At 44.2% G+C, this 17,663-nt stretch overlaps 2 protein-coding genes across 3 annotated transcripts in view; one reads left to right on the plus strand and one right to left on the minus strand.

Moving 5' to 3' along the window:
- The first annotated feature begins 1,269 nt into the window (after nt 1-1,269).
- On the plus strand, nt 1,270-9,384 carry LOC143421216 (transmembrane protein 79-like). Its single transcript, XM_076890434.1, has 5 exons — nt 1,270-1,410; nt 6,076-6,606; nt 8,331-8,525; nt 8,601-8,832; nt 8,911-9,384. Exons 2-5 carry the CDS (start codon nt 6,105-6,107, stop codon nt 9,107-9,109), a joined length of 1,128 nt encoding a protein of 375 aa, XP_076746549.1. The 5' UTR covers nt 1,270-1,410; nt 6,076-6,104; the 3' UTR covers nt 9,110-9,384.
- Nucleotides 9,385-15,724: 6,340 nt separating this feature from the next.
- LOC143421217 (GON-4-like protein) overlaps nt 15,725-17,663 on the minus strand; it is a 30,938-nt gene continuing 28,999 nt past the window's right edge. For both annotated transcript variants that reach the window (XM_076890436.1, XM_076890437.1), the window contains exons 25-30: nt 17,347-17,655; nt 16,934-17,032; nt 16,730-16,856; nt 16,297-16,648; nt 16,103-16,205; nt 15,725-16,019 (exon numbers count right to left, since the gene is read on the minus strand). In XM_076890436.1, coding sequence (XP_076746551.1) covers nt 15,903-16,019; nt 16,103-16,205; nt 16,297-16,648; nt 16,730-16,856; nt 16,934-17,032; nt 17,347-17,655 — 1,107 coding nt within the window. In that variant the 3' untranslated portion in view covers nt 15,725-15,902. The remainder of the gene's footprint in view (nt 16,020-16,102; nt 16,206-16,296; nt 16,649-16,729; nt 16,857-16,933; nt 17,033-17,346; nt 17,656-17,663) is intronic.

Here is a 17,663-nt window from a genome sequence, read left to right on the forward strand (position 1 = left end):
ACAAAAACAACAACATGAAATCCGACATACCTGATAAAAAAAAGGTAAAAGAAAGAAAGACCTCCAAGTAAATAATTTGCCCACTCCAGCTCCTAGACCAAATACAAACAGTGGGGAAGAGGGTTAGCTCAACCCACCACAGCTCCCAAGCTAGCAAGGAGTATATATTCATGCTAGCATTTATGGCGTCTAAAACACATTTATGATACACACATACTACACACTTATAACATCTTACAAAAACAGGCTTAATAATGACAATAACTGAACTAAAATCGCAATCATAAACATCAGGGTGGCTAAATATGAATTATGTGTGTTTTAAGGTGTTGGAAAGAAATGACACCCACCTCTCCCACAGGGGAATTGTAGAAAAAGGGGAGAGGCAAAAGGGGTACACTGTATTTATAGTATTGCACCAAAGAAGAAGAAGAAAAGAATGAGGAGGGGCTCTAACTGATAATGAACACAACTACAGGCTTGGAGGTCCTAAAAGTCAGGTATAAAAGAAGCAGTTTGGGGGTTTAGAACACATTTTGTGTAATTATAACAATGTGATTTATGACCCTGTTACAAAAGCACTAATGACTGACCTGCAGCTGAAGCAGCCACACCTCTGTGTGACATCATGAACACCGGAAATTACACCTGTTTTCACCTGCCGCATCTGCAGAATGAGATTTAAATTCTTATGGCTGTTTTTAGCCTTGGTACTCTGAGGGGGCTAAACTCGCGGGAGCTCCTCATGTTTGAGTCTGCAGCAGGTGGGCTTTCTCACCGTCCTCCAATCACAGATCATTTCCACTCCTGAAACTGAAGCAGGCCGAGAAACGTCATCAAAGGTCAGACACCTGGACCTGGTTAGATCTGAGGCTCTGACCCAAACATCCAGACAGCTGATGGTGATGAAGATGTAGGCTTCACATCATCAGTGTGTTAATCCTACCGAGTGCCTCCGCAGAGGCACAGCAACCAGACCGTTTTACTCACTCACCGCTCCGACGAACACCTGCACAAACAAACATCTGCACAAATAAACAAACATCTGCACAAACATCTGCACTCTCAGTGCTGCTGCTCCTGCTCGCAGATGTTCGGAGGAGGAGTGAACATGCTCCCTGTTCTTGCTTCATGAGTAACATCACATTTTTGGCACATTTTTCGTCGCAGTATTGGACGAAAACAAATCAAAGAACATTTAACGCTGTTATTTCAACGTTTTAACGCGTGCGCGGATGTTTAATTGACACTTCTCCTTTAAGAGAGCTTTTCCTTTAACACACCTGACCACACCTGAGCTGGACTTCCGGGTCTTTCACAAAGAGAAGAAACAACAACAAGTCGGCGGAAGAGAGCCGGGACCAGGATTAAAACCAGGATTAAAACCCGGCCCAGGTCTTCAGCGAACAGGTGGGTTTTTTCTTAGTGTGAATTTCCGCTCCGTTAGCATGTGGCCTGTTAGCTCGGAGCTCAGTCACAGTTTTTATCATATTTGATCACAAACGTCACGTCGCCATGTCAACTTGAGACTGCCGTCATGCAATGGGCGGGACTACCGCTACCTGCAGCTTGTGTTTTATTTGTCACAATTTCAAGTTCAAAAAACTTCAGAGCATAAAAACAGAAATTTTTTAACACTCCCGCGCGCGCACACGCACGCATATAAACAGACAGTTGCGTCATATACAAAGCTGCGTGTAAGAGTCTGTATTGATTATTGATCATCAGATCAACACGAAACTTTCACACCTTCGTTCGTCCACTCTGAGCTCTGAGGGAGCCTCAGGGATGGAATAGAGTACGCTTGGGGAGTGTGATCGTGTGTACAGCGTCTCTTTATGTCTGTCTCCACGTTGGTTGAGTGTGGAGTGAGTGCATATGAGAGCATGAGGGTGGGAATGGATGTTTGTGTCTGTGTGTGCCTGTATGTCTGTGTCTATATGTCAGGTTGGGTGTCAGGCGCCACCTCTCTGGGGACATCTCAGGCCCTCCAAGGTTTGGAGGCCTATCTCTCCCTACCACCACTTCCCCTGCCGGTGGTGGACCCCCTCAGACATCGGTGCGTTGGTGGTTCTTTGTGTCCGGGGATGGGCGTCCAGGTACACACCGGCTCACTCCTTGGCGGCCGCTTATTGGGGCCTGGAGCCTGGGGCTCGCTCGGGCCACTTCGGAGGTGGGGTGCCCCCGGCCTCTCGGCCTGGGGCTCGGTCACTCAGGCGCAGCTGGCTGCCGGCGGAGCTCACGGGCGCGTCACTGCAACCCCCCCTGGCTTCTGCTCCGCAGCTGCTGAGTGAGCCCTCATCTGGGACTCTCCTCAGCTCTTTCTGGGACAGTGGCGCGGCTGCCCCTCTGTTGGTCTTCCTTGGTCTCTTGTGTTCTGGGGGCCTCTGGATGTCTGGAGTTTTGATCTCCTCCATACCTGCTTCACGCCCTGGAGGACGGGGCTGTGCCCCCCCCACACCCTCTAGCAGATTATTACATGAAGGAACCTTTTAAAAAACAAAAAACAAGCGCGTCCATGCTCACAGGTGTACACACGGGTGATCACACCCACAAACTACACCCTTTTTGGCTCCTACCTCAAAGCACACTGTGTTCTGTTGATCTTATGTGCTGCACAATAATGTTTAACATTTAGTATTTACTGTCATATTCCCATATATCATTGTGATGTTGTTTATTCTATTACTCTTGTTCTCTTCTGCTTGCTTTCTTTTTTCTTTCTCAACAGGTGATCCAGGTGATTGATATATGCATTTTTTTTTTCTCTGCCCGTTCTGTTGGTTTTTGTTTTTGCCCTTCTCCCCCGTCCCTCTTCTCAGCTGTTTCTCTTTCCCTCTTTCTTTCTCCCCTTCTTTCCCCCAGTCAAGTCTGTCCCGTATTCAGTAAGTGAAAATAAAATAAACAATAAAAGGTGAATCAAATGGACCATTACGGCAAGGCTGGGATGGTCAGTTTGGTAAAGTAAATCCGTTGGGCATCTTTCTTTGCCTTTAGACAACAATTCTGATGCAAAAGAGCCAAACGGGACAGGCCAAAAAAAAAAAAAAAAAAAAAGGAATGGAAACGACATTTTTTCGCCTGATCTGTTCCAGAGCAGGTTAGATTAACAGCATCAGTTACCATGGTGATTTACCTCAACAAGCAGTGAATCAGCTTCATAGTTACGTGAAGTTACCTGGGTTTTAGTGGCGATGTGGGCCCCCCTAAAGATCGGAGGGTTTGAGGGTCATCAGAGAGGATGAGTTTGTCTGGACCGAAGTCCTGCACTTCTAAAATAACAAGCATAAAGCAGAACAACAGGAGACTAAATCTGAGTAAGAACAACACAAAAGCACTCAGAGTTCATCCTGATATCAAAGCCAGAGAATAAAGATGAGTTTGATGTCAGGGCCTGATGTGAAGAAGACCCGATCCCCTCTGTGCTTTCATCTGGACCACAGTCATCCACTGTGCAAACTTCAGAAATCAGAGAGGGAACAAGAAACTAGAAAAGAATAGAATGGGCCTTTATTTTTCAGACTCAACGAAACGAGGTTGTTTTCCCACCGCGGAGCACCCGGGTTTACCTCCATTCTTGCCGGTCAGCTCTTTTTTGCTTCCGAGGCCTCATCGGAGGAAGCAAGCAGGCTTTTTTGTGCTGCTTTGCCGGCTTCGCAGAGAACTGGATCTTCAGGGGCTTTACTCTTGGGCTGCTGCCAGTAAAATACGCTTGAGACTTGTTGGAGCTGGTTTAATCCCCACAACCCCCTGTGTTTACCATCCGGGTTGTCACCTGAAAGCATGGAAAGCCACGGCTCATCACAATAGGAACCCTGATTTACTGTGTGGCTTACTGCACTGTGCGGGCTCTGTTCCAGGCTATTCTACAACTGTCCCGGTGGGTCTCAACATTAAAATGATGTTAATTAATGCCCGCTCAATTGCCAACAAGTCTTATATTTTAAATGACTTGTTCTGTGCAGAGACGCTTGATTTAATGTTTGTCTATGAGACCTGGCAGCGTGAGAATGAAGTCTCACATCTTTTAGAGCTATGTCCCACAGACTGTTCATTTCTCTGTGCGCCTCGGATATCTCGACGAGGAGGTGGAACAAGCTGTAATTTTTAAAAAGACATTTTCATACCAGTTGATTTCTTCGAGCTGTTACAACTCTTTCGAGATGGTTATGATAAAAATTGGAAGAGATCAGCCCATGTACGGTATCTTAATTTATCGTCCACCTGGGTCTGCTGCGTCTTTTCTGGCAGACTTGAAAGAACTTTTAACTTCCACTATTAAACTGGGCAAGGTCATCATTGTTGGAGACTTCAACATTCATGCAGAGGACTCATCAAATAGTACCACTAAGGAGTTCCTGAGCATCATGGACTCTTTTAATTTTGTTCAGCATGTATCAGGCCCTACTCACACTGCTGGGCACACTCTGGACTTGGTCTTCACTTATGGCGTTTCCCTTGACCACTTGAATTTAAATGACGTTGTCTTTAGCCACCATAAGTCAGTCTCTTTTAATGTGTTTGTCAACTCAGAGTCTCTTCCCCAAGATTTTGTTAGCTGCAGGCCCTTTATTGATGACTCTGTTATTTCTAAATTTTCTTCCCTTTTTGATTTTAAAACTTCTTTTGACGATGTTGAGCTCCTTATTAACTCTTTTAATGAACACTGTCTTGCTATTGTCAATCAGGTTGCTCCTTTCAAAGATAGGCATTGCTCTGTTAGTTCCCGCACACCCTGGTTAAATAATCAAACTCGTGGTCTTCGATGCTCCTGTCAAAAAGCAGAGCGTCTCTGGAAGTCCACTGGTCTGGTTGTCCGCTGCTCTCGCCGGCTGGAGTGACCATTGAACCCCCCGGCTTGCTATCGAGCGGGTGGGTAACAGACGTCTCTGAAAACGTCGGCACACTTTTGCAAATGTACGATGTCTTGACAAACCAAGAAGATATTTGTAATTTACACAGCTACTTTCTTGCCTGAAAATATGTTACGTTTATTTTGCGACCCAGAAAGATTAATAAGACTAATTTTAAAACTTAGTAGCGGCCGCCATTGTTGGCAGCTGAAATTTGGCTATGAATTCTGGGATATGGTGGGATACGAAGGACACACCCGACCCATCCTTCAAATTTGGGGAAATGAAGGACACATTTGTCGGCCGCATTGGGACAGCCTTCGTCGCCTGGCTGTGACGTAGTCGGCCTTCAAATGCGGCCTCCGGAGGATGCAGCCGACGTTTTGGGACACAGCTTACGTTTGGTTGACTCTGTGGAATCCTTTAACCCTGGAGAACCCATGGGGTCAGAGCCGACCCCATGGGTTCTCCAGGGTTAAAAAGCAGTTAAAAACTTTTTTGTTTAAACAGGCCTTCTGCTAATCAACAATTTTGAATTGTTTTGAATTTGCATTGTTTATATTGTCTATTTTATTACTTAATATTTTCTTTATTTTGACCTTTGTGTACAGTGCTTTGTGACTGCCTGTCTACGAAAAGCACTTAATAACTAAACTTTACTTATTATGGGCGCTCCCCGCCAACCTGCCGGAGTTCAAATGTAAATAGTAAATACACGTTGGGAATAAATGACACACAAAAATAGGAAAGGCACACAGCGGAGAGCAAAGAAAAGACTTGGACTGAATGTGTGAGTGTCCTGAGTGATGGGGGTCACACAGGCCATGGCTCAGATGGGTGGGTGGCGTGCATTTGCTAAATCAATCATGAAACTTAGGTGAAGGTAGCATTTTTTTAATGTTTGTGATTCAGAATTTCATGTTGAGAAGAATTCTACATGCTTTATTGTGATGGCAGTGAAAGTGTCGTCTGTTGGGTTCAAACATTGCATCAGATTTCAAAATGATCTTTCACACAGTCTATATAAATGCAGGAAGCCAGGAGGTGGAGAAGGAGGCCTGCATTATGCCTTAGTGATCAACCACATCACACTTGAAGTACTCCAGTGTTTACTCCAGTGTTTCAGCACACACAGGTCGTGAGCTGTGTGTGGCACAGTTCCTTGTATCACCTGTTTACTGTTCACTTGGATTTACCTGACCCACTCTCTGTTCTCTGGCAGGTGCATTTGCTCACAAAACAGGACGCGCCATGATGGAGGACAGCGGAGGGAGGAAGACCAGAGAGGGCGAGGACGAGGAGACGGTGAGCTCAGTCGTGACCGAGACGAGCACGCTGCCGTGGTCTGCAGACAGACAGACGGGTGGACGGACAGGTAAAGCTGACAGGATGAGCGTGAGGTCAGGTGTGTTTCTTCCCGAGGCGTCGAGCTGCACAGAGAGCGAAAGAGAACTGAAGGCAGAGGTGGAGAGGAGGTGCGGCAGAGCGGGTTTAGACGAAGGAGCGGAGCTACGTGAGGATAAAACTAGGGTACACCTGTTGGAGGAGGAGCCCCGAGAGAACCTCCTGCCAGAGAAAGCTGCTCAGGTGTTCAGGCCTGCAGTGACTGCCCTCCACTCCCCCTCCTCACTCAGAGAGTCTGGGCCGCTCCGGGAAATGGAGTCCGAGAAGAGTCCCTTTCTGGGTCCCCGAGGAGTTCCCGAGAACTACAATCAACATTATTACCTGCACGAGGAACTGCGCTCCAATAAACGTAAGTACTAACTCAGAGACTATGTCAGAAAATCACATCACCTTGCATCAGGAGGAAATGGTCAGGGGGTCGGGCACACCTGAACAGAACCACCTGAACCACCTTAAAATCTGTAGATTCTAGACGACGCTCAACTAAAACGACTGGAATGACTCGGATACTTATACATATTAGTGAAACCAGTCCCTGACAATCACAAAAATGCAAATGTTGAGGTTTTTTTGGGTTTTTTAAAAAGTAAAGTAAATTTTTATTTATATAGCACCAAGATAAAATCACAAAGTGCTTCACAGAAGCAGAAATGGACATGAAACCTCAAACAAACAAAATCAACCAAAAACAAGTTTAAACAGTCAAATTTAACACCAAGGTTACTAATGGAGGGTTTAATATAAGAAGCAAGAGGGCCTAGATTTTTAACCACTGGGGGAACAAATTTCTCAGGAGCAAAAACAATGACTTCAGTTTTACCAGCATTTAGTTAGTTGATAATTAGTTGATAATTATCAGCCAGCCGATCTCTAATGGAATCTAAGCAGGACTGCAAGATTTGGAGCTTAGAAACATCAGGTGGCCTAAAAGAGATATATAGCTGAACATCATTAGCATAACAATGATATGAAATATCAGAAAAAGAGCTACAAAGAGCCCCACAGGAGGATCAGAAAAAAAAGTTTTTAAAAATCAGAGGCTGAGGAAGAACTCCCCATTAAACAGGAAGTTGGCTAATGCGTGCGCTGGCATTATCTGCCACCATGGAAGCTGTGGAGAATTGCTTATGCCATCACTCATTTAACCAATCACGTCAGGTTTTGGGACCTTTGGACAGGACAGCCATGCTAGTGCGTCCAAATCATATGACCATTTAAGATGACGTACCAGCAAGATGCAGTCTCACTGAGTCTCCGTTTGTGTTGACAGACCAAGTAAAGCTAGAGTTATGATAAATCATTCTCATTGTGCTTTTTCCTGAATACTGTCGTCAGGTGTAGCGTACAGAGCAGTGGTAAAACTGGATGTTCTAAGGAATGCACTTTCAAGCAAAAACGAACAAACACACCCTTTCCTATTGGTGGAAAAATGCACCACATCAACCAATCAAGAAATGATATGGCAACACGTGCCATTTGTTTGCTTACAAAGAGGGGGAAAGTGGGAATGATTTTGATGTTTAGCATGTTTGAAGTGTGTCTACGGTGTTTGGCTTTTGTTCTTTTTTTGCGTGTCACAGCAGCGAGGTGACGGCTGAATGTCACTGACTGAAATCTCCATGTGGAAAACAGAAGTGATACACCTGAGGTTTTAGGCCTGTGATGAGCTCCTCTGCCTTTTGCTGGACAGAACTAGTTTTTGGAACAACACAAATAATTTGTGTGACATCTGATTGCTTTGTGCAAAAAAACGGCAGAGACTGTTAACAGTTGCACAGAACTTTTATTTTTTCATCACAAGTTCTGAAAATGATTTGTTGAACATGTTTCCTGCTCTGATTTTCTTTTAAGGTTAGTTGTGTCACTACAGTATGTCAAAATGAAAACATGACTGTAAATTCAGACACGTGAAGTTGTGCGTAAAAGACTGATGCCAAACATGGTGAGGGAGTCGAAAACAGCAGGTTCTACCCTGGACTCCAGGGGGTTTAATTACCTGCCCCTGTTTATACACCTGTGCACCTCTGACTGCTGACTCTGCCTCCATTAACTCATTTTTCTCATCTGTGTCAGGAGGGCAGTGCTGTCTCAGTACGGATGTCCTGAAGATGGGCGTGTCTCTGATGGCCTCGGCGTTCTTCTTCCCTTTACTCGTCTGGGGTGGTTTTGTGTTTCTGCCATTTGACGCCCCGCTGCTGGATGGTGCCCCCCTCCGGCTCGTCTACACGCTGCGCTGCTCTGTGTTCGCTGCCACCCCCATCGTCCTTGGTGAGTCACATACCACCGAAAAAGAGATGCAGAATCTCACCTGTCTCACCTGTGTGCGTCTCACCTGTTCTTTAGGTTGGCTTGTTCTGGGCATCTCACGGCTAAGGTCAGGTGTGCTTCGTCCTCTGTTTGATGATGAGATAAAGGAGGCGGAGCTACAGGAAGTCACTGTCCACCAGCGCTTCATCTCTGACTCTGCCTCGCTGTTCCTGATTTACTTCCTGCAGCTGGTCGTTATGGCGATGTACCTTAGCCAGGAGCAGCTGAAGCTTGTGCCGCTCCTGACCATCCTCTTTGCTTTTGGAAGGTGAGGATCCATCCACGATGTGATCAGTCGATAACGACATCGATTGATGAATCTAATGGCGCTTCCGTGTCTACACAGGTTGGCTTACTGGGTCGCTGCGGCATTTGGCAGCAGCATTCGTGGATTTGGTTTTGGCATCTCCTTCCTGCCAAGTATCATCATGATGGGAGCAAACTTCTACTTCATCTTCACGATGGATGCGGCGAGTTCCATTTTCAGTGTTCCCCATGACGAGGCACCGCCTCAACCAGCAGGCCGACAACGGTTTTGGGGATAAGACACAAGCAGTGATTGATGATTGTCATTATCGATTGAAAAGTAAAATCTGTCTTTATTTTGAGGTTTAAATGCTTTAAAATGACCAGGCGTAGCCCTGCCCAGCTGGTGTGCGCGGCTCTTGTTTTTTCCTTTATTAAACTGCTTCCTGTTCTCTGCAGCTTCCTGTTGATCTTTTTTTTCTGTTTTATTTTCTACAATTGTTTTTATGATCAATAAATTAAAGAAAAGAGACTGTAATTTACAAATTTTCACAATAAAAGTTGGAAACTATCACATCGTTTCCTGTCTGCAGTGTTTCAGAATAATGTTGGTACAACAAACCTTTTTTTTTTTTCAAAGGACATGACAAAATATGTGATTTAGGGAATAAAATAAGAAACTGATTATTATTTATGTTACAATTAGATATTTAGATTTTAATTTATATTTATTTACAAAGGTTGTTTTTTTTTGCACACTGCAGCCTGTCAGTGTTGATGATTAATCATCTGCTGCTGTGAAGCTGATTTTTCTAGTTAAACTGGTCAAACTGTCATATGAAATCTGAGCACAGGAAGTAATCACACCCTGACTTCACAATAAAAGGATAATGTTTTTCATTTTGGATAAATAAGAATCTTAAAAATATCGTGAAGTATCAAGAATCGATAATTTTTGTCCCTCTTTATCAGTATTTATAATTTGATAAGCAGAAATGACACAGGAGGATAAAGGGTTGAAATGTTTGTTGCTCTGAGGCATCGGAAACAGTATGCGTCATTATATATAAACACAGTTTCCGGTGACACAAACTAATGAGATCAATCGCATTGATCAATAATCACGAGATCATTTACGGTTGACAGGAAGCAATTTTCTGTCTTCGCCATTCTGTCTACAGGGAAGCTTTTATTTTGAAGGCTCAGGTGTGTGAGGCTTTTGCAGGTAGACTGCATTTTTTTTTATTGTCACGGACTGAAGGAACTTCCGAGAGCAGCACTGCCATTTGTTCCTGCAAGATCGGCTCATTTACACCACATCCTGCCACTGAAAACGCCAAACAGAGAAGTTTTCTTCATGGAGTCCGTACCTGTGAGGAGGCGGTCCTGCCTGCTGCGCTTCAGAGAGCGCTGTCCGTTCAGGAAGCTCTGCAGACGCACGTACGGTCAGTAATCTCTGTTTAAATAAAGCTCAGTGAAACTGCTTTTGTAATCAGCTTTCAATAAACTTTAACAATAGGTGTGTTTTAACGTCATTAACGTGTTTAACCCTGATGAGGTCATCAGAGGCTGCAGGGCTACTCTGGGGGAGAGGCAGGGCTCACCTGGACAGGTGAGAAGTGTGATATACTTCACCTGAGTAGAAACGCCATAACAGGTCTAAATTAAAGCTGCTGACCTTCAAAACAGATTCGAACTTGATCAAAATAACTGTGTACACCTGCGTGACAACCACTGTCTTAGCTTTCAGTTCTGGTTTTAACTCCAGTTCTTCTTCTGGTCTATTTTCTTAGGTCCAGCCACAGTTGTGGTTCGGTTACAGTCCACTGTCAGAGGCCATCATTTGTAACCTTCACTAAAGCAGTTTCTGTGCTGTGATGAGCTCTGAAACCTGACTGAAACTCTTCAAATAAGCCTCTGCAGATGATCTGTTAGCTGTTTGACAACTACTGGCAATGGCAATGTAGCTTGCCATTGCCAGTGTGTGAATGGGTGAATGACTGAATGTAGTGTAAAGCGCTTTGGGGTCCTTAGGGACTGAGTAAAGTGCTATACAAATGCAGGCCATTTACCTTTTTACTCTTTCAAGAAAGTTTGATATAAAGGAAGGTTGGAGATTGGCCTATAATTAGCTAAGACTGCTGGGTCTAGAGATGCTTTTTAAGTAAAGGTTTAACTACAGCCAGCTTGAAGGCCTGTGGTACATAGCCGATTATTAGAGACAGGTTGATCATATTTAAGATTGAAGCATTAATTAATGACAGGACTTCTTTGAGCAGTCTAAAAAGAGTTGTTACAAAGGGCATAAAGCACCTCGAGGTGACTCTTGTTGCGATTTGGCTGAATTGAACTGATTCCATTTCTATTTCCAGTCGTGATTTTGGTCAGAACAGAGAAAGAAATCAGTCTGTCCCAGAGGTTGCTGACTCTTTATCGCCTCCTGTTTCCTGTGGAACAGACATATCAGCAGCAGATTCGTCTCCTATTGATCTACCTTGGAATGATGTCAGATTTTCCTCCACCAAGCAGCCAATGCTTCAGATGTTCCCACATTTGGCCAGGTGTCAGAGTTTCTCTCCTCCTGACCAATCAGACGCAGACACTCACATGGAGGAAGATTTGTGTGCCGCAGAGAACCATCAGAACCACCAGAGTCACCAGAACCAGCAGCAGGACGCAGAGGGCAAAGCAGACAACCATATGGGTGAGGACTGCCTGTGCTTTTAGTTTGAGCCTGCAGAAGCTGAACTGAGGAGTTCAAAACCAGATTTTTAGACCTTTGAAAGGAATCGGTTAGTTTCTGTCTTTTTCTCTTTATTATTTATATTTATGATTTCCTTGGAGACACATGCTAAGCTAAAGGAGCCCAGTTAGCTCATTTAGTGGATTAATTTTTTTCCAGTGACGCATGAATTTTACCCAGACCTCACTGATGTTAACATCACAAATGGACCATAACGTACACTGACTGAGTGGGAAGCCGTGACCGCAGAGGTAACTGCTTCACCCAGGAGCTCAAAGGCTTGCCACTAGTTGAAATCTCTCTGATTTTTGTTTTGTTGCTTCTTCCTGTTTCAGAGCTCGATGATGACGTAGACCCAGAAACCGGAGAGAGAGCACAGGGTTGACCCCACCCCCTTTCTGTCAGGAACTGCTGCACCGCCCACATCACCTACACCTGGGGGAAGAAAGAAGCCTGTTGCACGATCATGACCTAAAACACTGTCAGAATTCTAAAAATGTTTAAAGAGAATCTAGTTTAAAAATGGATTTAGACCAGTAACAGATATATTAGATGACAATAACAGGTAAAGTAACATTTCTATGAAGAAATATGTGAACCTCTTATGATGATTAATAAAGGTAAAATCAGAGTCAGGTGTTTTCAGTTGAGCTGTTTATATTCAATTCAATTCAGTTTTATTTATATAGCGCCAAATCACAACAGCAATAGCCTCAAGGCGCTTTAAGGTGCTTTATATTGTACAGTATTTAAAGAACTATCTATCTGAGTCTGATTTCCACAACATGTTGTGACTCATGACCAGATGAGAAGTGAGGATTTCAGAAAGAGACTTGTTGGTGGTCATTGGGCTGTAAGGGTTCCCAGAAGCTTCCCTACTTTTATTTTTTTCATTTGTTGCATCAATCAGCATGCACTTTGTCACTCAGAGAGTAAAAGTCCTGAATTAGCAGCTAAGAACCAAAAACAGGTTCCAAGAACTTTGGCAGTTTGTACTTCCTGCAGCATGGAGTGACCACAGCTACGAAAATGTTCCCACAGTCCAAAAGCATCTATGGTGGGGTCATGGTTTGGGACTGCTTCAGTGCATACAGACCAGAACAGCTCACCATCACTGATGGAATGATGGATTTTGACTGAGAAGCAGGACATCTGCCTGTGGATTGAATCGTGCAGCAGAGACAACAACCCTCAGCTCACAAGGAGAACATTGAAGAAACGTTCACGTGAGGAGATGTGAAGCTCAGAGTCCTTGAGGCTATTGGCCACAGCAGAACCTGGAAGCAAAGGTTCAAATACTTGATATGATACTGGACCAGTCGCCTCAAGATGCTTTGTATTGTAAGTTAGACCATACAATAATTTAACATTGATAACCCCAACAAGCATATGACCCCCTATGAGCAAACACTTTGACGACAGTGGGAAAGAAAAACTCCCTTTTAACAGGAAGAAACCTCCGGCAGGATCAGGGAGGGGCGGGGCCATTGATTGGTTGGGGTGCGAGAAGGAAGACAGGATAAAGACATGCTGTGGAAGAGATACAGAGATTAATAACAGATATGATTCAATGCAGAGAGGTCTGTTAATACATAGTGAGTGAGAAAGGTGACTGGAAAGGAAAAACTCAATGCATCATGGGACTCCCCGGCAGCCTACGTCTATTGCAGCATAACTAAGGGAGGATTCAGGGTCACCTGGTCCAGCCCTAACTATATGCTTTAGCAAAAAGGAAAGTTTGAAGCCTAATCTTGAAAGTAGAGATAGTGTCTGTCTCCTGAATCCAAACTGGAAGCTGGTTCCACAGAAGAGGAGCCTGAAAACTGAAGGCTCTGCCTCCCATTCTACTTTTAAATACTCTAGGAACAACAAGTAGGCCTGCAGAGCGAGAGCGAAGTGCTCTAATGGGGTGATATGGTACTTTACGGTCATTAGGGAGCGTTCACCCCATGATCAGAAGGTTGAGGGTTCAAATCCACCGAAGGCTACCTGCGGTATCCCTGAGCAAGGTACCGTTCCTACACATTGCTTCCTGGGTGCTGGATTGGCTGCACACTGCTTCACTGAGTGAATCGGTTAAATGCAGAGAGTAATTTCCCTACAGGGAAAATCCAGTTTTGAGATCCTTCCCAGACACCTTAACGCCCACTCACATCTAGGTTTCACAATGAGGTCACCCGAAACCCTGGCTGATTGTGACCCACACCCGTTTTCACACCTTGGGTTGTGTGATTAGGTAGAGGTTTATTAGGGGGTCCGTTGTCCCTCTTGGCAGATTACTCCCACAGGGCTTAAATCTGGGACTCTCCACTACTTGACCCTTAGAACTGAAAAAGCTTGTTGGATGAGAGGTGAAATGTCTTAAAGCAACTTAAAGAAGTCCAGACGCTTTTCTTTCCAAGCTCCTTAGACTACGATAACCTGGATGACTGAGAACCTTCACAGACATACTGGGGAAAGTATACAAAAAAAAAAAGATAAGATGGGGCCTGATTGAATCAGTTATGATTAGTATCATCAGTAAATAAAGTAGCAGGTCTGACTGGATTCTCTTTAAATGCTTTTAGGGCTTGTTTAGGTTTAGGAAGGTTTAGGTCGTACTACAGAAAGAGAGGAAAATGTTAAAGGCTTTAATCTTTTTACTGCAACAGAAACACCTCCATTAATTGTTTGTCTGTTTTACAAAGAACCTGAAACCTGAATCAGGTTTTGTTTTGTGTACAAGAAGTGTCACTCATCTGCTGCAGGTAAAGCCGCACTCAGACATCAGTATAAAAGGTTCTGCTGTCCCTGTGACAGAGTATTGGCACCAGGGCATGGCATTCAAAAGGAAAGCTTTTGTGTAAGAAGCACATGAATGCAGTCCAGGCAAGAAACTTGCAACATGTCAGAGGACGATGTGACCTTTGACCTGCTGACAATAAATTTTTTCCCACAAAGTTCTGACTTTCCCATAAAAAAATTTCCCGTAAGAAGTTCTGACTTTCCCATCCCATAACATCTTTCCTCAGAATGTGACCGAGCTTTTGATTTTTCTAAGATTATTTAACTTCCAGTTTGAAAACATGAAGTTCCCGGTGGCTGATTTCTGGTCAATAAAATGATCGATTTATCTGATTTTAACATTTTGTGAGGTGATAAAATAAAAAGGTGATTTCTGTGGTGCAGATTTAATAATTTCCTTAGGGATCAGCATACTTTTTTAGTATGCTGATCCCTAAGGAAATCTTACTTTTTTAGTATGCTGATTCTGCTTGATGAATCCCAACTCGTTTAAACTTTTGTCCTTAGGTCTGATTCTAATGTACGGTCATCTTATTGATTACTGAACTATTGATGACAATGTGATGGCTCTATAAAACTGAATGTTTGGCGTTTTTCCTCTGCTTTTGTGTGAACAATAAAGCTATTCAATACCGGGTATTTTGTGTTGTATCCCATCCATCCATTTTCTTCCACTTTTCCAGGTCGCAGGTCGTTGGTCGGGCAAACAGCCTAAGGAGATAAATCAAGGGTTAGGGTTAAGCTCCTTTTTGCTCGACATCACCAACAAAGCCAGATTAGGCAGCAAAGTAACCAGACTAATATTAACATTAGTGTAACTGGTCCAGATGTTTGAGTGTAAAAGTGATATGCACCGGAGTTTCGTATCCTCCACGCAGCATTCCCAGCCTGTGTCCATATTTCAGATTGTTCTGTTTGTGGATAAGTTGGTATCATTAATTATTAAGTCTTAATCTCTCTGTAACGTTAACGTCAATCTTTGATCGGTGTGCATCACAAAGTACAGCTTTAAAAGCCATCTGGTCCTTCAAGTTATTGTGTCCCCACAAACATTTTTTTTCTGTTTCTGTTGTTTTGTAGCATGTTTATATCTGCTGGTGTTTTCTTAGATCACACCTACAGGTGTTAATGTTTACATGTTCACTTATCCTTATTAGGATAATCAGGATAAGAGAATGAACGTGGACTCTGCTGTTCTAAGTTGAACAGCAGAGTGCAGCTCACACCTGTACTTCCTGATGAAAGGCTCAGCGGCTTTATTCAGAGGAGTTTGGGATCAATCACACTAACTCCGGTGTAACATCTTCCACTTAGTTTGGCACTTTTGCAGTAAAATATTTTCTACAATAATCCGTTTGATGTGTCAGCAACACCAGAGAACATGAAATCATGGAAAACTTCTTTATTGACTTAAAAAACAAAAAGACAACATAATATTAAATCTTCTGAACGTTAATATTTACAGATTTTTTATGGACAGTAAACACATCAGTGTTTGCTTTCTTTTATTTTTAATAAAAGACGCGTTGCTTTTTCATTGGATAAGATCTTCTGACTGGTTAATATCAGTCTTCCGTTTCATTGGCTGCTTCTGTCTCAATGGGTGGGGCTTCATCCTCTGAGCTGGTCTGACGTGCTGCTGTCCGAAACAAATGCATCAAATCCCGAAACCTGCGGGACACCTGAAGACACGACAAGAAGTTAATAAAGTGAGCAGTTGACAAACCGACCAATCATGCTGGAAGAACACTGAACAGCCAATCACCTCGCTGGGAGTCTTGTTGCCGAGCAGGCTGGAAATGGCCTGAAATGTGTTCTGATTGGCTCCTTCTTGCTGACATGTCTTCAAGATGACCCGGTCTGCTTCTCTGAAAAATAAACAAACAGTCAGGCCTTCCATAGGTGCCTCCTAACTCCTTTTCCTAATCACCTTTCCTTCGTCGAGGTGAAAGAAAGTACCTTGTCCACAGGATCACTTTCTCCCCGCTCGCAGTCAGAGAAATGTTTTTGGCACAGACAGGGAGGTCAGGAGGAAGAGGAGCTAACCGAGGAGGAGTGCAGAAGGCTGCAGACGTGGAGGAAGCTGTAGTGGAGGGCGAAGCTACAGAGGAGGAAGTAGAGATCGTGGAGGTGCAGGTAGAGGTGATGGAGAGGGTCACAGGTGGCGGTTGCAGTGTCTCCTCTCTCCTGCTCCTCTTTGCTGCTGGGCTCTGTTCCTTTTTCCTCTCCTCCTCTTCTTCCTCGCCCTCCTCTTCCTCCTCTTTTGTATCAGCCAGTGGAAACGAGCCTTCCCATGATGCATCACACCGATCTGTCAACACAAACAATAAAGTTATTTAAAGCAAACACGCACCTGTCTGCTAAAGGACCAACAGAGGATCGTGTGACATACCTGGCAGGGGACTGTCGTCGCCCCCCTTCAGGTCCAGGTCTTTGTTAGCTGGTTCATCATGGGTAGCACTTATCTGAGAGTAGAGTGGGTCCAGACTCTTCATGGCCCTGGACACGCCCCCTGAGGTCTAAAGGAGAGATGAACAGGTAATTCAGGTGTAATTCTTTCTACGCGTTTCACCCCTGGTGAAACATACAGACATACCTTATTGCCATGGCAGCGGGTGCATCCTTTCCTCTTGTGTTTCTGGATCTTTGAATCACGACAAGGGCAGACCCAGTCTTTATCGGACCAATCACAGCCCTGCAAAGAATAGTGTAAATCTGTCCAATCACAGGGTTGAAAACAGTAACAATGTAAATCTGACCAATCACAGGGCTGAAAACACAGCTGCTCATTGTGACAAGACGTCAGCAGAAATAAGCAAACAATCCTGGATCCCGACTTCCAAAAGATCTGGAGTCATAACGGATCCAGATTTCCAAAAAAACAGACGTGGAATCTGACTTTGGAACGCTCTGGATTGTGTTTTTCTACAAACGACCTGGAGTACAGCTCTCCCCTAAAAGATTGATAAAAAGGAGCAGAGACAGGAAATAATCTGACCCCCTTCAGACCTTGTAGTTTCTGTGAGAGTCCATCTTCCTTCTCTGACGCCGGTTTGTCATTGGTTGGATCTTATGTCCCTCCTCTTCCTCTTCTAGTTCTGGCAAAGTCACCTCCTCAAACCCGCCACTGGCCCCGCCTCCTGAATTTTGGCTGACGCCCTCTCCACCTTCCAACCCGCCGCCTCCATCTTCTGGCCAATGGGTTTCTTCAAACTGTCCAGGATGCGCTGGAGGTGGGCGGAGCTCGTCAAAAAACACCCAGAATTCAGCTTGTAAATGGGTGTGGCCTTTGAGCAGCATAGACATCTGAGCTTTGAGCTGAAAAC

The sequence above is a fragment of the Maylandia zebra genome, linkage group LG11 (assembly GCF_041146795.1).
Source record: "Maylandia zebra isolate NMK-2024a linkage group LG11, Mzebra_GT3a, whole genome shotgun sequence".
In the NCBI taxonomy this organism is placed as follows: Eukaryota; Metazoa; Chordata; class Actinopteri; order Cichliformes; family Cichlidae; genus Maylandia; species Maylandia zebra.

Excerpts from the sequence above, each read along its gene's own strand:
- LOC143421216 (XM_076890434.1), top strand. The coding sequence starts at position 6,105 with ATGATGGAGGACAGCGGAGGGAGGAAGACCAGAGAGGGCGAGGACGAG. Across the intron at positions 8,526-8,600 it reads TGCCACCCCCATCGTCCTTG|GTTGGCTTGTTCTGGGCATC; the intron begins GTGAGTCACATA and ends CCTGTTCTTTAG. Across the intron at positions 8,833-8,910 it reads ATCCTCTTTGCTTTTGGAAG|GTTGGCTTACTGGGTCGCTG; the intron begins GTGAGGATCCAT and ends GTGTCTACACAG.